Source organism: Bos indicus, chromosome 17 (genome assembly GCF_029378745.1).
Source record: "Bos indicus isolate NIAB-ARS_2022 breed Sahiwal x Tharparkar chromosome 17, NIAB-ARS_B.indTharparkar_mat_pri_1.0, whole genome shotgun sequence".
Taxonomy (NCBI): Eukaryota; Metazoa; Chordata; class Mammalia; order Artiodactyla; family Bovidae; genus Bos; species Bos indicus.
Window position 1 is genome coordinate 46211657 of NC_091776.1, and position 18684 is coordinate 46230340.

Sequence of the window (18684 nt, forward strand, 5' to 3'; positions counted from 1 at the left end):
TGCAATAAAAGAAGCCACTGCAACGAGAAGCTCAAACACAGCAACGAAGGGGAGCCCCTACTGGCCACAACTAAAGAAAGCCCACACACAGCAAGGAAGACCCTATGCAGCCAAACACAAACAAACAAAGCTTTTGTAAAAATTGTGACGTTCAATAGAGTTTTTAATATTAGGAGCTTGGGATTAACATATACACAACATATACACACTATTATATATAAAATAATCAACAAGGACCTACTGTATAGCACAAGAAACTATACCTAATATAAGTATTCTTGCCTGGAAAATTCCATGGACAGAGGAACCTTGTGGGCTACTGTCCATGGGGTCATAAAGAGTTGGACACGACTGAGCAACTAACAGATTAACAGACAGATATTATATACACACATATATATATATATACACACACACACATATATCAGTTCAGTTGCTCAGTTGTGTCCAACTCTTTGCAACCCCACGGACAGCAGCATGCCAAGCTTCTCTGTTCATCACCAACTCCTGGAGCGATATATATATAGTGAAAAAGTTGGCTTAAAGCTCAACATTCAGAAAACGAAGATCATGGCATCCGGTCCCATCACTTCATGGGAAATAGATGGGGAAACAGTGGAAACAGTGGCAGACTTTATTTTTTGGGGCTCCAAAATCACTGCAGATGGTGACTGCAGCCATGAAATTAAAAGACGCTTACTCCTTGGAAGGAAAGTTATGACCAACCTAGATAGCGTATTCAAAAGCAGAGACATTACTTTGCCAACAAAGGTCCGTCTAGTCAAGGCTATGGTTTTTCCAGTGGTCATGTATGGATGTGAGAGTTGGACTGTGAAGAAGGCTGAGCACCGAAGAATTGATGCTTTTGAACTGTGGTGTTGGAGAAGACTCTTGAGAGTCCCTTGGACTGCAAGGAGATCCAACCAGTCCATTCTGAAGGAGATCAGCCCTGGGATTTCTGTGGAAGGAATGATGCTAAAGCTGAAACTCCAGTACTTTGGCCACCTCATGCGAAGAGCTGACTCACTGGAAAAGACTCTGATGCTGGGAGGGATTGGGGGCAGGAGGAGAAGGGGACGACAAAGGATGAGATGGCTGGATGGCATCACTGACTCGATGGACGTGAGTCTGAGTGAACTCCGGGAGTTAGTGATGGACAGGGAGGCCTGGCGTGCTGCGATTCATGGGGTCGCAAAGAGTCGGACACGACTGAGCTGATAGTCACTTTGCTGCATACCTGAAGCTAACACAACATTGTAAATCAGTATACTTCAATATAAAATAATTTCTTTTAAACAAAGAGTTTTATGGCATGCTATCCTTCATGGAATGAAGAGGAGATACGAGAAAACATACGTGCACCTGTTTGTTCAGCACCAATGGCATACAGGAAGGAGAAACCGGAAACTAAGAGAACTGCTCACCTAGAGCGTGTGGTGGGATGGAGTGGCAGGCGCAGAGGAGGCGTAGGGCAGAGAAGGGTGTCACTCCTCCGAGCGCACCTGCTCGTGGAGACCTAACCCTTAGGACTGTGGTAACATCCCGCATACTTCCCAAATAAATCAGTAGCTAAAATCAGCCGGAACGGGGCACAGCCATCACAGAATACGAACAAGCACAGATGAATCTAACTGGATCACAAATGATTAAATCACTTGAAGGGAACAGGCAAGAAAGAAACGAACCTAGGTAACTTTATAAAAGAGAATTTCAACTGTATAGTGTAAGCAAATGACAGAGAGAATAGAAACAAATACTGTCCTCTAGTTGGTACATTTGTTTCCCACAGGGGATGGGTTAGCAATCCCAGAACTACTGTGTATGTGTGAGGGGCTTACACAAATCAGTAAAAACACTGAGAATCATAACAGCCAGTTTTGGAGAATGAAGGATGTGAGAAAAGGCTCAATATGGAATCTAGAAAAAATACAGATGGATTAATATAAATACATAATATGATGCATGTGTTTGCTTGTTTAAGTACATGCATACATTTCCAAATTCTGTTCAGAGGATCAAGAAGCAATAACACTCCAGCAGAAACATATGCAGAGTACATCATGCAAAATACCAAGCTGGAGGAATCACAAGCTGGAATCTAGATTGCCAGGAGAAATATCAACAATCTCAGCTATGCAGATGACACCACCCTAATGGTAGAAAGTGAAGAGGAACTAAACAGCCTCTTGATGAGGGTGAAAGAGGAGAGTGGAAAAGCTGGCTTAAAACTCAACATTCAAAAGCCTAAGCTCATAGCATCCAGACCCATCGGTTCATGGCAAATAGATAGATACAAAGTGGCAACAGTGGCAAACATTATCTTCTTGGGCTCTAAAATCACTGCAGACAGTGACTGCAGCCACAAAATTAAAAGACACTTGCTCCTTGGAAGAAACGCTATGACAAACCTAGAGAGCATATTAAAAAACAAAAACATCACTTTGCTGACAAAGGCTATGGCTCTTCTAGTAGTCATGTATGGATATGAGAGTTAGACCATAAAGAAGGAGCATCAAAGAATTGATGCCTTTGAATTATGGTGTTGGAGAAGACTCTTGAGAATTCCTTGGACAGAAAGGAGTTCAAACCAGTCAGTCAATCCTAAAAGAAATCAACCCTGAATATTCACTGGAAGAAGGACTGATGCTAAAGCTGAAGCTCCAATCTTTCAGCCACCTGACGTGAAGAGCCGACTCATTAGAAAAGACCCTGATGTTGGGAAAGACTGAAGGCAAAAGGAGAAGGGGGTGGCAGAGGATTAAAAGGGGGTGGCACAGTATCACTGACTCAGTGTACAGGAATCTGAGCAAACACTGGGAGAAAGTGAAGGACAGGAAAGCCTGGTGTGTTTCAGTCCACGAGGTTGCAAAGAGTTGGACATGACTTAGTAACTGAACAACAACAACAGAAATGAGTGCACGTGGCACCCAGAGCCTGGTTTCTAAACACTACTCTCCAAGAAAATGAACCAGGGCTCCATGGAGATATGGTGGGTTCCATGAGCCTAGAACGTCTCTAGTGCTAGAAAGTTAGGAAAGACTCAAAAATGATGAGGACATATCAAAAGGACACAGAAGCCAACTGGAAAAGGCCCCCAAAGGTCAAAGCTGGGACAATTTAAACAACAAAATAAGTAATGATAGTATTGGATTATAGCTTATTGAGCAAAAATAAGTATCTAAAATATATTGATATAAATAAGTAATTCAATGAGGTGCCCTTGTATTAAAATTCCAATTAATAAATGTAGAAAGAATGATGGACATAGAAAATCAACCTTTGGCAAACACTACAGTAATAACTTGCAGGTAATAACCATCACTGGATGCTAAAATTCATGGAGAAAGTATCATGAGATATAAAACAGCTGTGTAGTGTCATGGTACCTCTCTGACAAGAGATTATGATTTGCAAAGGGAAAATGATAACTTCAAAGTGGATAAACTAGGAAAACACCCTCCTCAACCAAGCAATCAAAGTGAGCATCACTGGTGATAATGAATACCATCTTTAATGTCTGTATTTGAGCTGAATTGTGCCCCCAAAATCCCTGTGTTGGAGACCTAGGCCCGAGGACCACAGGATACAGGATGTTTGGGGCTGGTGCACTGGGATGACCCAGAGGGATGGTATGGGGAGGGACCTGGGAGGGGGGTTCAGGATTGGGAACATGTGTACACCCATGGCGGATTCATGTTGATGTATGGCAAAACCAATACAACATTGTAAAGTAATTAGCCTCTAATTAAAATAAATAAATTTAAATTTAAAAAAATAAAAAAATAAAGAATTGTACCTTAAAATATTAACATTAGGATGAACTGGGTATATGGGAACTCTGTCTTATTTTGCAATTTTCCCTTTTTTCCTTAAGTCTAAAATCATTTCAAATAAAAATCTAAAAAAAAAAAATCACAGGGGTTGTCAACTGGTGATCAGCTGACCCAATTCAACCCACAGATGTATTGTATTTTGGTTGAAAATGTTTAAAGCAAATTTGAATGAACTGCCAACAATACAAATCCAGAGATGCAATTTTACATCCAGATGTATGGCTTCCTTTCAAAACATCAGAAGTTGTGGCATTACCGCCGAGGAAGCCCCATCGCACGCCCCCATCCTCAGGACCAAAGGCCCTGGTGTCCCAGAGCTGAGTTCACACACTGCACGGCTCAGCCCAGGCAGTCAGACGGCTTGAGAGGGTATGGAATCCCAAGGGCACGTGGGTGCCAGCTCCCCACAGGGCGGAGTACAGGGCTTCCTTCAGAGCCCTAGTCCTCAAGCACCTGGGCATCCTGAGACTCAGAAGTCCAGGTGCTAGAATTCATCAGGGCTTCTGCTCTCACAGTCCCCAGCTTGGGGAGCTGCACTCCATCATTTAGATGCTACAGAGGTGCAGGTGCACAACCCCCCACAGGTGATCCTGGGGGAACTGCACCCACTAGCCTGCCACCCTCTGGCCCAGGACAGGCTCACGGTCCAGGCAGACGAACTTACATACCCTCCCTCCTGCTCTCTCCTGGGGCCTCCCGTGGTGACAAGGGGACATGCACAGAGAGGCAGTCCTCACTCAGCACCAGCACGGGGTCCCTAACCGGCCCAGACCACCCTTGGGTGGAGCTCCTCCAGTCCTTCGAGCTGCAAGGTGCCCTTCTGGAAAACTCTCTCTTTGCTAAAGTCAGCCGAAGCTGGAGTCTGTTCCTGTGTTGCAGACTATGAACTGAACACACGCTAACTACTTCCTAGGTGGGTGTCATTATCCCAGCTTACTAAGGATGAAACAGAGGCAGGGAGGCTAACACCCCATTGGGGAGCACACAGCTGTATTTGTTGAGTCAGTGTATGAGCCAATGAATAAACATCATCTCAGAGGACAAATTATACCTGTGATAGTTTTGTGATGCAGATTTTCTTACTATCTCCTAGATTACTTACCTCTCTTACCCTGAAATGACTTCGGCTAGGCAATACCAGCCCCTTCCACATGAGGCTCACACTGTGAATTGCGATGGCAGCCACACTTTCCCCAGTATCTGGGCTGGTCACTGTGGTCCCCATCCCGCCTGGGTCTCCTCCCCCGTGGTGGCTGCAGCAGCTCCCGCTGAGAGGCACACAGCAGCCTCGGGTCAGAGGCAGGCAGACCCAGCACAGTCTGGCTCTGTCCACAGCCCCGTCGCTGGTCCTCCAGGAAATGGTATCAGATATACAGAGGGACAGACCCTCCATTTTGACCACTTCCCAGAGTCCTACTACTGGAACATCACCAATATTGGGCTCAATCTCTTCCAAACTTTATGACAAGCCTGATGGATGGACGGCCTGTCTTTGGGACTTACAGTCAGATGGATTGAAGGCCAATAGATGAGTGAATTTTAGACAACAGCCATTGAAACTGACAGCACTTAGTGCTTCAAGACACTGACTTTTGGTTTTCTAATTCTCAAAGTTTCCAAAGAATCTGCTTCTCTCAGTCTGTTTCTTTCTGAGGTTAACAAAGGTCTCATCTTCACTGGGGATGCAAGAGATGTGGGTTCGATCCCTGAGTTGGGAAGATTCCCTGGAGAAGGAAATGGTAACTTATTCCAGTATTCTTGCCTGGGAGATCCCATGGACAGAGGAGCCTGGTGGGAGGCAGTCCATGGGGTCACAGAGTTGGACATGACTAAGTGACTGAGCATGCACGCACACATCTTCATTGACCAAGGAAAACCGACCATTCCATCTTGATTCTCAAATAAAGGTTCTGATTAGTGGCTAAGAGCAATTCTAACTGGCCAGAGAGCTGCCATTTCTGAAGCATCTTTTAGGCAGGGGACTCTGGCTCTTGCCCCAGAATTGACTACAGCAAGGAGATGCCCTCAGTAACGTCTCGAGGGTGGTGTACATCTGCTCCCCATTTCCATCCCCCTCAACTGGACTGTCTATTTCAACAGCCTGTGTGCCAGCTACCTGGCCATATGCTCTGAGCTGGGAAGGTAACAGCCCTGCAGGCTCCCCACGCCAGACAAGACACTCAGAGGAGCCGCAGGAACATATCGGCGGAGACCTGCAAATCAGCACAACTGGCATCGGCCAAAGGATGGATCAGAATCTGGACTGTTTGATGGTTTGGGGAGCAAGGAATGTGAAGTAAGAAGACACTGTGATGGTTTGAGGATGGGCTCTGATGATACACACTCTGGGTACCAGGCACGCCTGACACATCTACTCTGAACAAGGTGTGGAGCAGGCGCCCAGGCTACACTGGCCATCATGGTCTACCTGACCCAGGTCCCCACCCACAGGCAACACGGAACACTTAGTGAGCACTGGGGTCTCCAAACAAGGCCCCTTGATACCAGGGCAGTGGATTCTGGTTTATTTCACTGTACCCGTGACTGACTGGAGTTGGTTTCCTAAAAAAAGAAAAAATAGTGACAACATTGTTTTAATGTAAAGAATCAAGTGGCATGACATTAAAGAGAATGAAATAATGCCATTTGTAGCAACACAGATAGACCTAGAGATTGTCATACTGTGTGAAGTAAGTCAGACAGAGAAGGGGAAATATTGCATGAAATCCCTTATATGGGAAAGCTAAAAAGAAACTGTACAAATGAACTCATTTACAAAACAGAAAGAGACTCACAGACTTAGAGAATGAACTTATGGTTGCTGGGGGCAAGGGGGCGGAGAAGGATAGGAGAAAGGGATAGTTAGGGAGTTTGGGATGGACATGTACACACCGCTGTATTTAAAATGGATAATCAACAAGGACCTACTGTATAGCACAGGGAACTCTGCTCAATGTTAGGTGGCAGCCTGGATGGGAGGGGAGTTTGGGGGAGGATGGATACCTGTATATGTATGGCTGAGTCCCTTTGCTGCCCATCTGAAGCTGTCACATTGTTAATCAGCTGTATTCCAGTGTAAAATAAAATTTTAAAAAGTATTGTGTGGCTTGAAATAAACTGATGGCAAAACATCACAAAAGATATTGGCTGAGCAGGACACCAGCCGGCAGGGACAGCTGACTCTGGCAACATGTGAGTTTTTGTCTCATTGGTTGAAAAGTCTCTCTGGGAAAACTCTAGAATGAAACTCGCTCTAAAAGTACAGTTTGGATCAGGCATCATCGCAGGGGTGTTCTGGGACGTGGCCCGGAACCAGAGCCCCTCAGATGCACAGGCATCAGGAAATGCCAAGGGCATCCCCACAACCTGACGATGGGGGGTCTGTTTATGGCCTTGCTGACTTGCTGGGAGCTAGTAAAGAGAGGGTTCTGTGGATCAGAACATGGGCATCCCGTTTTGAAGGAGAGGAAAAGTGAGAGAGGGGAAGGATGCGAGGTCCTGAGGGTGCCCAAGGGTCTTGGACACCATCCGACTCAGAAAGGGACTGGGAGGCAGCCGAGATAAATAAACAAAATCCCTTCTACTCTTCAAATCCAGGTTCACACCAGCCTGATCTAACAAGGATGGTGGTTGTGGGAGCTGTGGGTGTGTGTGTGTGTCTGTGTGTGCATGTGTGTGTCTATATATATGCTGGGTCTGCACTTGTGCGTTTATCTGTATGTGAGTGTGTGTACTGGGGTGTGTGTGTATGCATGTGTGTCTGTATGTGTGCTACATAAGAGTGTGTGCATATATGTGTGTTTAGGTGTGTATACTGTGTATGTGTGTGTGTCTGTGTCTGCTGGATCTGGTTGTGCACATATTATTTGTGTGGCAGTGTGTGTCCTGGGGATGTGTGTGTGTGCACATGGACATCCATGCCCTGTGAACTCACGGGGGGTCCAGACACCAAGAAGCCCTGCATTCAGTCCTCTGTCCCCATCTCCCCTGCCCACTCAGCCTCCTGTCTCAGCTTCAGGACCTTGTCCCCAAGCCCCCAACTCCTCAGCCCCTGCAGCCCCAGCTCAGCCCACCCCCCGACATCCGCCAAGACTCACAGCCCCCTTTCCTAGGGCCACTTCAACCTCAAACCCACATCGCTTCCGAAATTATTCAGAGCAAGCCTTCTCTGCTTTTATGCACTTGGATTACAGACTTGCAATACCTCCATGCCACATTATAAAACCCCCAACACCAGAAGCACTAAAAATGCCTCTGTTTCACACTAGAACCAAATTTCCAACACAGACTGAGCCTGCTGAGCTCATTTTGCCTAGTTAGCTGCCTCCTCTGAATGGCAGCCGGGGAAGAGTCTCTGGCCTGGGTGAGCACCCTCTCCATAGAAAGAGGAGCCACACAAATCAGGACAGAGCTACTTATATGGTGCTGCTGCCTCTGAGCTCAGCACTCGTTCAACAAATATTTTCTGAGCCAAAGCTCAATGCCAGGCATCAAGAGGAAGGAATAGATGATTCCAAATGGGGTCCAGGGCAGCTTCCCCGCAAATGCACAGGCTGGTTTAAGAGATGGTCAGTTTGAACGCTTATTTCGATTCCCACTCCTCTCTAGCTACCCTCCCTTTTACATATACTTTCTGTACATCCACAACTGCTGTGAGTTCAGCTACTGAGAGTCCTCAACGGCCAGAATTGCTGTTAGTAGATAAGAGCTTCCTGTCCAAGGTCACTCCCTTCCTATACAGCCCTCAGTCATGTACTGGACTAAAGGCGAGAGCCCCAAACTTTCAAGGGGACCATTCTGAAGGGCCATCCCAGCTTCAGAGCTCACCACAGGGTCACCTTCAGTCTTTGTTGAGAATGCATCACAGGCCGCCTTCTCCTTCTACTCAGCCTTCCTTCCTTTCCCATATAAGTCAAGCTTGCAATCCTTCTTGAATAAACTTCTTGCACACAAATGTCAAAAAAAAGAAGAGATGGTCAGTTTGCATAAATAGTAAGATGCGATCCTTGGAGGCGGCACTAGGGCTCAGCAAAGACGTTAAAGAGGGAGATGTGTGTCTTCCCTGGGGAGATCATGGAGGAGTCAGTAATGACTCCAGTGACCTTGACACGGGTGGGACTAGACCCGAGATGTGGAAGGCCTTCCAGATAACAGGAGAGGCACACACAAAGGCAGAGGCCCACCAGGCCCAGACTTCACGGGAGAGCGAGTGTTTCTGTTCCTCTGGACAGAGGTTCAAGCAGAAAGTCACACTGGAAAGGTCCACTCAAGACTGACCGTGTGGCCCGAAGTTGAAATGAGTCTTCAGGGAAACCTGAGTCACTGAAAGATTTTAAATAGCTGAATAAGACCACCTGGCATGTGTTTCTGGAAGATAAGCCTGGGAACTCGGGGAGAATAAAGTGGGGAGAACAGTCAGGAAGCTTCTAGCTCAGGCAGAACCAAACCAGCAATGAGACTCCGAACCAGGGGTGGGGCAGCGGGAGGGAGAAGGTGAGGGATGCTTGGAAAACAGGGTCACAGCTGGTCCCACCAAGAGACCAAGAGCCAGGAGGGCACCAGGGCGCCAGACTCTGAGCAGAGAGAAGACGATACAGTGACAGGAGGTCACAGAGGACATGAAGGCTGGGGGGTAACGTGCCCACCTGCACACCTAGGTGGAGAAACCTGCCGGGGAACAGGAGTGATGCCATGGGGAGAGGTGGGTTTTGTGTCACCAGGAACATCAGTCCGGAAGTGGTGGCTGAAATCAAGGCAACCCCATGAATTCAGAGAGGTAAACGTTCCTGCAGACGGAGTTGGAGCAGGTGGCGCAGCAGAGGAGGGGCTGATACCAGAGAAAGGGCACCACCTGCAGGGGACATGTCCTGCAGACCCGAAAGTGGGAACCTCAGGGGCTGCAGGGGGTGGGGTAGGCTTTGACAGAGTGCAGGTGAGCAGAGGACTCTAGAGAGGCACTGTGTGCAGGCGAAGTCGCTTCAGTCGTGTCTGACTCTCCATTACCCTGTGGACGATAGCCCACCAGGCTCCTCTGTCCATGGGGATTCTCCAGGCAAGAGTACTGGAGGAATCTTCCCAACCCAGGGATGGAACCCGAGTCTCATATGTCTCCTGTATTAGCAGGTAGGTTCTTTACCACTAGCACCACCTGGGAAGTTCCTCTGAAGACATGTGAGACCATCTCTGCAGTGTGAAAATGTATATAGAAAGTGGAGATGGTAAAAATCAACCTAGTTCAAAGAAGAGAAGGGGAGATGGATGTTGAATAAGATCTCTGAAACATGGGATCCAGCGAAGCCACTTCTGCAAGTACCTACCCAGAAGGACTGAAAGTAGGATCTAGGAGAAATGCTTGCACACACACACGTTCATGGCAGCATTACGCACAACAGCCTAAAGGTGGGAGCAACCCAAGTGTTCACTGATGGATGTATGGATGAGCAAAGCATGGTCCATCCACACCATAGACTAGGATTCGGCCTTAAAAAGAAGGACATTCTGGGGCTTCCCTGGCAGTCCAAATGGTTAAATTTCTGCACTTCTACTGCAGGGGGCGCAGGTTCAATCCCTGGTCTGGGAACTAGGATTCCGAAAGCTTCACAGCGAGGCCATAACAGAAAAAAAAAAAAAAAAACAGAGGACATTCTGTTCTTTCTGTTCTGACTTTTGCTATCACACAGATGAACCTTGAGGACTTGATGCTCAGTGAAATAAGCCAGACACGAAGAGACAAATCCTCTCTGATTCTACTTACACGAAGGCCCCAGAGGAGTCAAAGCCATAGAGATGGAAAAGAAAACAGTGTGTGCCGGGCAGGGACGGAGGATAAGGAGGGGGAATTCGTGTTTAATGAGGACAGAGTTTGGGTTTTTGGAAATCAGGAGAGCTCTGGGGAGGGATGGTGGTGAAGGATGCGCACCAATGTGAAACGTGCTTAACACCACTGAACTGTACACTTAAAAATGGTCAAGATGGTGCAATTTATGTCATGTGTATTTTACCACAATTTTTTTAATGTTTTGTGATTTTTCAAAAAGAAAGGAGAGAGACAGGGTGGGGGAACATTCTCAGGTGAAGACTGTTTGCAGGTGGATGAAGAGGACGAGAGGAGGGGGAAGGAGCAGGTGGCAGGGTGGGGGTGGCCGTGGATGGAGGGAAGGTTCCTGAAGAAAGGCTGGCTGTGGAGTAGAGAAGGAAGGAGTGATGAGAGGGGCAGTGAGGAATCAGGAAGATCAGCGAGTTTAGCTCAGTCACTCAGTGCTATCTGACTCTTTGAGATGCCAGACTAGCACACCGGGCTTCTTTGTCCTTCACTAGCTCCTGGAATTCGCTCAAACTTATGTCCATTGAGTCGATGATGCCATCCAACCATCTCATCCTCTGTTGTCCCCTTCTCCTCCTGCCTTCAATCTTTCCCAGCATCACAGGCTTTTCCAGTGAGTCAGTTCTTTGCATCAGGTGGCCAAAGTATTCGAGCTTCAGCTTCAACATCAGTCCTTCCAGGGAATATTCAAGACTGATTTCCTTTAGGATGGACTGGTTGGATCTCCTTCCAGTCCAAGAGACTCTCAAGAGTCTTCTCCAACATCACAGTTCAAAAGCATCAGTTCTTCGGCACTCAGCTTTCTTTATGGTCCAGCTGTCACATCCATACACGACTACTGGAAAAACCATAGCTTTGCTGCTGCTGCTAAGTCGCTTCAGTCGTGTCTGACTCTGTGAGACCCCATAGATGGCAGCCCACCAGGTTCCCCTGTCCCTGGGATTCTCCAGGCAAGAATACTGGAGTGGGTTGCCATTTCCTTCTCCTAGCTTTGACTAGACAGACCGTTGTTGGCAAAATAATGTCTCTGCTTTTTAATATGCTGTCTAGGTTGGTCATAGCTTTTCTTCAAAGGAGAAAGTGTCTTTTGATTTCATGGCTGCAATCACCATCTGCAGTGATTTTGGAGCCCAGGAAAATAAAGTATGTCACTGTTTCCATTGTTTACCATCTATTTGCCATGAAGTGATGGGACCGGATGCCATGATCTTAGTTTTTTGAATGTTGAGTTTCAAGCAAGCTTTTTCACTTTCCTCCTTCACTTTCATCAAGAGGCTCTTTAGTTCCTCTTCTCTTTCTGCCATAAGGGTGGTATCATCTGCATATCTGAGGTTATTGATATTTCTCCCGGCAATCTTGATTCCAACTTGTGCTTCATCCAGTCCGGCATTTCGCATGATGTACTCTGCATATAAATTAAATAAGCACGTTGACAATATACAACCTTGACGTACTCCTTTCGCAATTTGGAAGCAGTCCGTTGTTCCATGTCCAGTTCTAACTGTTGCTTCTTTACCTGAATACAGATTTCTCAGGAGGCAGATAAGGTGGTCTGGTATTTCCATCTCTTAAGAATTTTCCACAATTTGCTGTGACCCACACAGTCAAAGCCTTTAGCATAGTCAATGAAGCAGAAGTAGATGTTTTTCTCTTGCTTTTTCTATGATCTAACAGATGTTGGCAATTTGGTCTCTGGTTCCTCTGCCTTTTCTAAATCCAACTTGAACATCTGGAAGTTCTTGGTTCACGTACTGCTGAAGCGTAGCTTGGAGAATTTTGAGCATTACTTTGCTAGCGCGTGTGAGATGAGTGCAATTGTGCAGTAGTTTGAACATCCTCTGGCAACAAGAGAATGGGAAAGACTAGAGATTGCATCAAGAAAATTAGAGATACCAAGGGAACATTTCATGCAAAGACGGGCACAATAAAAGACAGAAACAGTATGGACCTAACAGAAGCAGAAGATATTAAGAAGAGGTGGCAAGAATATATAGAATAACTATTCAAAAAAGATCTTAGTGACCCAGATAACCATGACGGTGTGATCACTCACCTAGAGTCAGACATCCTGGAGTGCTCGGTCAAGTGGGCCTTAGGAAGCATCACTATGAACAAAGCTAGTGGAGGCGCTAGAATTCCAGCTGAGCTATTTCAAATCCTGAAAGATGATGCTGTGAAAGTGCTGAACTCAATATGCCAGCAAATTTGAAAACTCAGCAGTGGCCACAGGACTGGAAAAGGTCTGTTTTCATTCCAATACCAATCAGCAAGATGGTCAGGATGAAGGAGGTAATGGAGCAACCAAGAGCAAGCTGTCTGGTGGTGGCTATCTGCCTGGGAAAGCACAAGTGCAGACAGACACTGGCCAGAAAGTGTGGACAAATGGGCAGAGCTGGGTTCTGAGGGGACCAAGAAGGGGCCTGACCTCCGTGGGGAATCAGGGCTGGGGGGTGGCAGGGTGAGACAGGAGTTGCAGTGACAGCAACTTGTCCTGACTCGTCAGCTTCCCTCAATGCTGTCTCATTGAGGAGGTGATAAAAACACAGGTAGACAGACACAGGGGTCGGCACATAGTAGGTCTTCAGATAATGTTGGCGGAATGGGATGGAACAGTATGAAATGGAATGAAACAGAAGATCCTGGCGGGAATGGTCTTTGCAGGACTCCAAAGGATCAAAAGTGGATTGAGTTCTTATTACACACAACACAGATAAACAAGGTCCTACTGTTCAGTGCAGGGATCTCTGTTCAACATCTATCATAAACCATCATGGAAGACAGTATGGAAAAGAACGTATACGGAATCACTTTGCTCTACAGCAGAAATGGATACAACATTGTAAATCAACTAAACTTCAATAAAAATTTAATATATATATATTGTATTCTTTAATAAATTCCTTGAGAACGTCAAGCTTCAACCATAGTGCACGATTCTGGCACAAGGAAAGTCACACTTTTTAAAGGACAGGTGCACACCTGTGTCCCTGATACACCTGTCATTCTTATCACAAAGACAGAGTGAAGGCGGAGACAGTCACAGTTACAACGGGGCAAAACAAACAGCTCAAAACTGAAAGCATAGAAACGGCTCTGCGAAATGGCTAACATATTTCCCAGAAAGAACCAAACTCTCTATCTCACTAATGGCTATCAACTAAGATAAGTGAGAATGAGCCAAGATATCCCATCCTCCAAAGACAACATTTATTGTAAAACAGAAATAGCCACAGTTGCTGTGCACACATCTGTAAAAGCAACGTCTGATCTCAGAGGCCTTTTTACACAAAATTAATACTGTGTGTCCAACCCCAGAGCTATCCAGGGGACTTTCCACTGCTGTTCAAAAATAATCACAAGAATGGATGCCAAAATCCTAATTCCGGCCAGCACCAATCCATCCAAGATTCTTTCTACAATCATACAGACGATCGAATATTCCTTGCTGCAAAAGGAAATCAAAGAGCAGAAATGAGGACAAATTCATTCTAACTCACCAAGTGGTGCCGGAGGTGGACAGTGATAAGAGGGGAGCCCGATAAATTCTGGGAGAGCTTCGGCATCGGGGAGACCTCCAGGGAGATCAGATAGCTGGTCGCAGAGAGCAAGCAGTTTTTATAATTTGCTGCCTCAGCAATCCTTGGGAACAAATGAAAAATCATTACAAAACAGAAATTTAAAAACAAACAAACAAACAAACAAAAAAACCCTTGAGTTTAAAATTTCAAGTTAAGCCTGGGACTTTTGAGACTGAAATCTTTTGGGGGTGGAGCTTTGATTTCTATCAAACAGCACATTCTGCTCCAAGACTTGGTGTTGGTACTAAAAGGTGAGATGGAGCCCTTGACCTCACAGAGTCTATAGAAGGAGAGGGTAACCCAGGAAGTGGGGAAGAACAAGAGTATCAAAACAATGAGATTAAATCTCAGCCATACATTCCCTTGACCTGGGACAAGTGACTTACCTGTTGGAATTTTCCATGCCCAAATTATAAACTGCTGTGGCAAACAGTAACATGATGGACACCTGTTGTCTTGTCACCCAGTAGCCCTTCATCCCTCTCCTGATAAAGGCACCTCAGCTTCCCTCCAAGTGACCACTCCTTCCTGACTTATAGCCCATATGCTTTGGAGGGACCTCCATCCTTAACTCAAGAGTAAACCCCGCTATCACATTTTGAGTGAATTAGTGCACTGCATTCCTCAGACCATACTGATTGTTCAGATGTAAGCACATGTTCCATTAAGATCCGAAGAGAAGTAACAAGATTCAGATGGAAATGCTGGGTCAGAGATCCTCACTTCTCTCTGCTAGATGTCAGTCCAGAACCGTGAGGTTCCAGCAGTGGCTTATAGTCATGACCAGAGAGACTGACTGGGAAGGAGGTCCACATCCAGGAAAAGCTGAGAGATGAAGTTGGGTGATAGCAACTGGATGCTGGATCAAGCTACTCCTGAAGCCAGCTGTCCATGCACCTTTCAGCTTATGGGATCCAACAAACTCCCCTTTTGTTTAAAACAGCTTATGCCTGGGTTTCTGTTGCTTATGCCCAATCAAAAGAATCTTGGCTGATAGACATAGTACTTGTCTCATGGAGTTATGAAGCTGAAATGACATTCAGGGCCAGGACTAGGATGAGGGAAGCAAGGAACTTGGGGTGCAAGATCTAAGAAGGTGTTCACATTCAGGGTTTGCCACTTGCAGCACATGAATGACTCCATGAATGAACACGGCTCTGAACGCTGTGTTCTTGGTGACTGCTTATCTAGCCCTCACCCTCGCCCTGCCTGGTATATGGTCAGTAATCAGCAAATGTCTGTTGCCTTACTCTGAACTTCAAGACATTTCACTAGGATGCCTGCGACATGAAGTCATTCAGCCCCGACTCAGGTCACCCAGTCATCTGCTGGTTTCTTTCCTAATCTGGACTTTTGCATGGGGATTCTGTCCCTTCCCTGTGTTTATACTCACAGAACCATCTTCATAACATCAAGCAGATCCCTGGGAGCTGGGTGTACAATCTACTTCCTCCCTCAACTAGTTTTACCTGTTAACTAGACTCAAAGCTGGTGATCTGGACTAGAGCCAGTGGGACCCACGCATCTCCCCCCTAACACCACCATCATCACCATGGGACCCAGCTCTTTAAACAAGCCCCTAACATCAGTTCCTTAAAAAAGAGCAGGTCCCCAGCAGCACACAGAACTATTCCTGGAATTGTCAATGTGAGATGTTTTTAAAAAATATCGTAAAGATTTAAAACCCCTGGGACTTCCCTAGTGGTCCAGTGGTTAAGACTCTGCACTGCTGAGCCCGCACACCACAACTAAAGAGGCCCCCGTGCCTCCACAAACAGCCTGCACGCCGCAAAGAAGACCAAGCGTAGTCCAAAACTAAAAAAAGATTGAAAACCCTAGCCCTGCCTTCATGGAAATACCCTGCTGAAGGGTATTTCCAACAGAAAATATTTCCTGTAGCAAAACAGAGGCATGGATTCCTCGTGTTTGTGAATATCACCAAGGTTGGAAAGCTGAGGAGCTGCTGCAAACTCAGAGAACACGGCTGATTTGCTATCTGATGCTTTCTCTGGAAAGGCATCACTGTGCAAGCCCCAAGCTACAAGACACATATGGAATAAGTCACACAGGTTTAAAAAAGTGAAAGACACTGAAAAGCAAATCTCACTCCAGCTCGTGGTTCTCAGCCATTGTTTTTCATTATGGCCCCCTAAAGAGTCCTATTAGACCCATTTTTCCTAACACCCCACCATTACTCCATCAACACCTGCCCATCCCGTGAAATCGTAGTACCACACACATAGAGTAAATCTGCTTATGTACTTCAATATGCTTTAGGTAACTTTGCAGAGCCACAGCCACTGTCATATCTCAGACTCCTTGCCCTCAAAACCAATTTTCACCTTCTGGAGGTGATAATGTCCCCACTGAAAAGGCAGGGAGTTCAGCCACTGCTATGGAAAGTTAAGACTCGCTGGATGTCACCAGGGACCAGTTCAGACCCAAAGACAGAAAGAGTGGTCCTCAGTAACACAGAGGCCTGCTCTCTTGCAGAACAATGAGGCTGCCCGGGTAGACCACCTCTCCGCTTGTGATTTCAGGGAGCTGAGATGTTTTGAGCTCAGCGCAGTATCCACTGAGATACGGTGAAATGCTTGCCAACACCTCATAGTCTATGCTTCTCTCTGTGAAGTCAGCATGTATGTAATTCCACCAACATAATAGAAATCATTTGTCTAGCAAAAATTAGGACTATATATTAGCCAACAGTAAAATCACAACCATAAGACCCTACATACACATCGTTATTTGTCACATCTCCCCTCTCCCCATCCACGTCCATTTCTAACAATTCATCAGGTCAGCTGTCATCTCCCACTAGGATGTAAGCTCCATCGGGGGCTGGCTTCTTACGCATTCTGTTCACAGCTCTCTAAGCCCTTAGAACCAAGCCTGACACACAGTAGGTTCTCAACTAATATGTGTTCAGTGAATTAATCTTCTCACAGACAGACCGTGATGACTTAGATCAAAATCTTAAGAAAAACATGTAAAAAATGGAAAACCTATGGAGAATCTTCTCTCCATAAACACAGTGCAAATCCAGAGTGGATTCCTGGATTTGGCCCCAGGAACACATGGATTCAGCCAAATGCAGCCTAGTAAACATTGCCTTTGAGGGCAGGAACTGATATCAGACTCAACAGTCTACACTGTGCCCTTAGGAGCATTTTTAATCTGGAAAAGCACAATTTCCCAATACAGATGGGTTTACACTGATGGTCTCCAGTGACTCACTGCTCATGCAGCCAGGGAGCCTTTCCTTCTGGCTGAGTTTGCCCTGCAGAGAGGCCCAGGTCGGGGTCCATGGTGGCTGAGCCAGGAGGAGCCCACCATCCCAACACCACCACCCAAGTCGACAATCACAAGACATCAGATGGACTAAGAAATTACTGTTTACTTTTTAGATGGGATAATGGCATGGAGTTCATTCTGTATTTTTAAAAGTCTTTGTCTTTTAAAAATAGAGACTAAATATTTACAGATGAAACTACATGATGTCAGAGATTTGCCTCAAAATAATTGGTGGGGCCAGGGTGAGGGAGCGGGGTGGGCAGAGGAAGCCCAAACGGCCGTGGGTGGTCCCGGTTGTAACCCGGTGATGACCGTCTCTTTTGTTTTTACAGATGTTCGATTTTTTTTCATAATAAAAAGAGGGTTTTTTTATGACTTCATTTAATCTCTCTGGTACCTCCAGTTTTAATAAGGGTTTTCCTTTGTCTTCATAAATCTGATCCAGGCTTGATTTTCTTTTATTTTAACCTGTTATCTGGGGAGCAGTAACACTTGGAGACTGGATTATCTGTCACTTTGGAATTGACTGTACCAGGGCTTGGGGGCCTTCCTGAATAAGAAAACAGGCTCATTCTAGATGCCAGGGGAGAAATGGCAAAGAAGACAGTCCCGGGAGTCGGGGCCACATGGTTGCACCCCCCTGTACAGGCCCTGCCCTCTGCTTTGGGGCGTTCAGCCAATGGCAGCATCCACAGGAAATCAGAACCAGTCGGAGAGGAGAGTGAGACCCAGATAGCACTGTTTTTGTGGGGTCACAAAAAGGGCATGGTGCCCATCCCCACAGCCCTGCATCTTTGTCCTAGGAACTGTGTTCTCCAGACCCCATCAGCCCAGAGTGGCAGCATCGTGCCCCACTCCCTCCTTCTGAGAACACTTCCTGTTATTATGTTGTTGTTTAGTCATTAAGTCGTGTGGACTCTTTTGTGACCCCATGGCCTGTAGCCCGCCAGGTTCTTATGTCCATGGGATTCTCTGGGCAAGAATACTGGAGTGGGTTGCCATGCCCTCCCCCAGAGGATCTTCCCAACTCACGGATCAAACCTGAGTCTCCTGCATTGGCAGGCAGATTCTTTACCCCCTTTACTGAGCCACCTGGGAAGCCCTCCTGTTATTACTCTATCCTTGATAGTAGGGAGCACACCCTGAGCACAGCCTG

General features: G+C 46.3%; 1 protein-coding gene across 3 annotated transcripts in view; it reads right to left on the reverse strand.

Moving 5' to 3' along the window:
• Window positions 1-18684, reverse strand: part of ADGRD1 (adhesion G protein-coupled receptor D1) — a 176729-nt gene that overhangs the window by 102780 nt on the left and 55265 nt on the right. For all 3 annotated transcript variants that reach the window (XM_070769337.1, XM_019977882.2, XM_070769338.1), the window contains one exon: window positions 14154-14295. In XM_070769337.1, the coding sequence (XP_070625438.1) occupies window positions 14154-14295 (142 nt within the window). The remainder of the gene's footprint in view (window positions 1-14153; window positions 14296-18684) is intronic.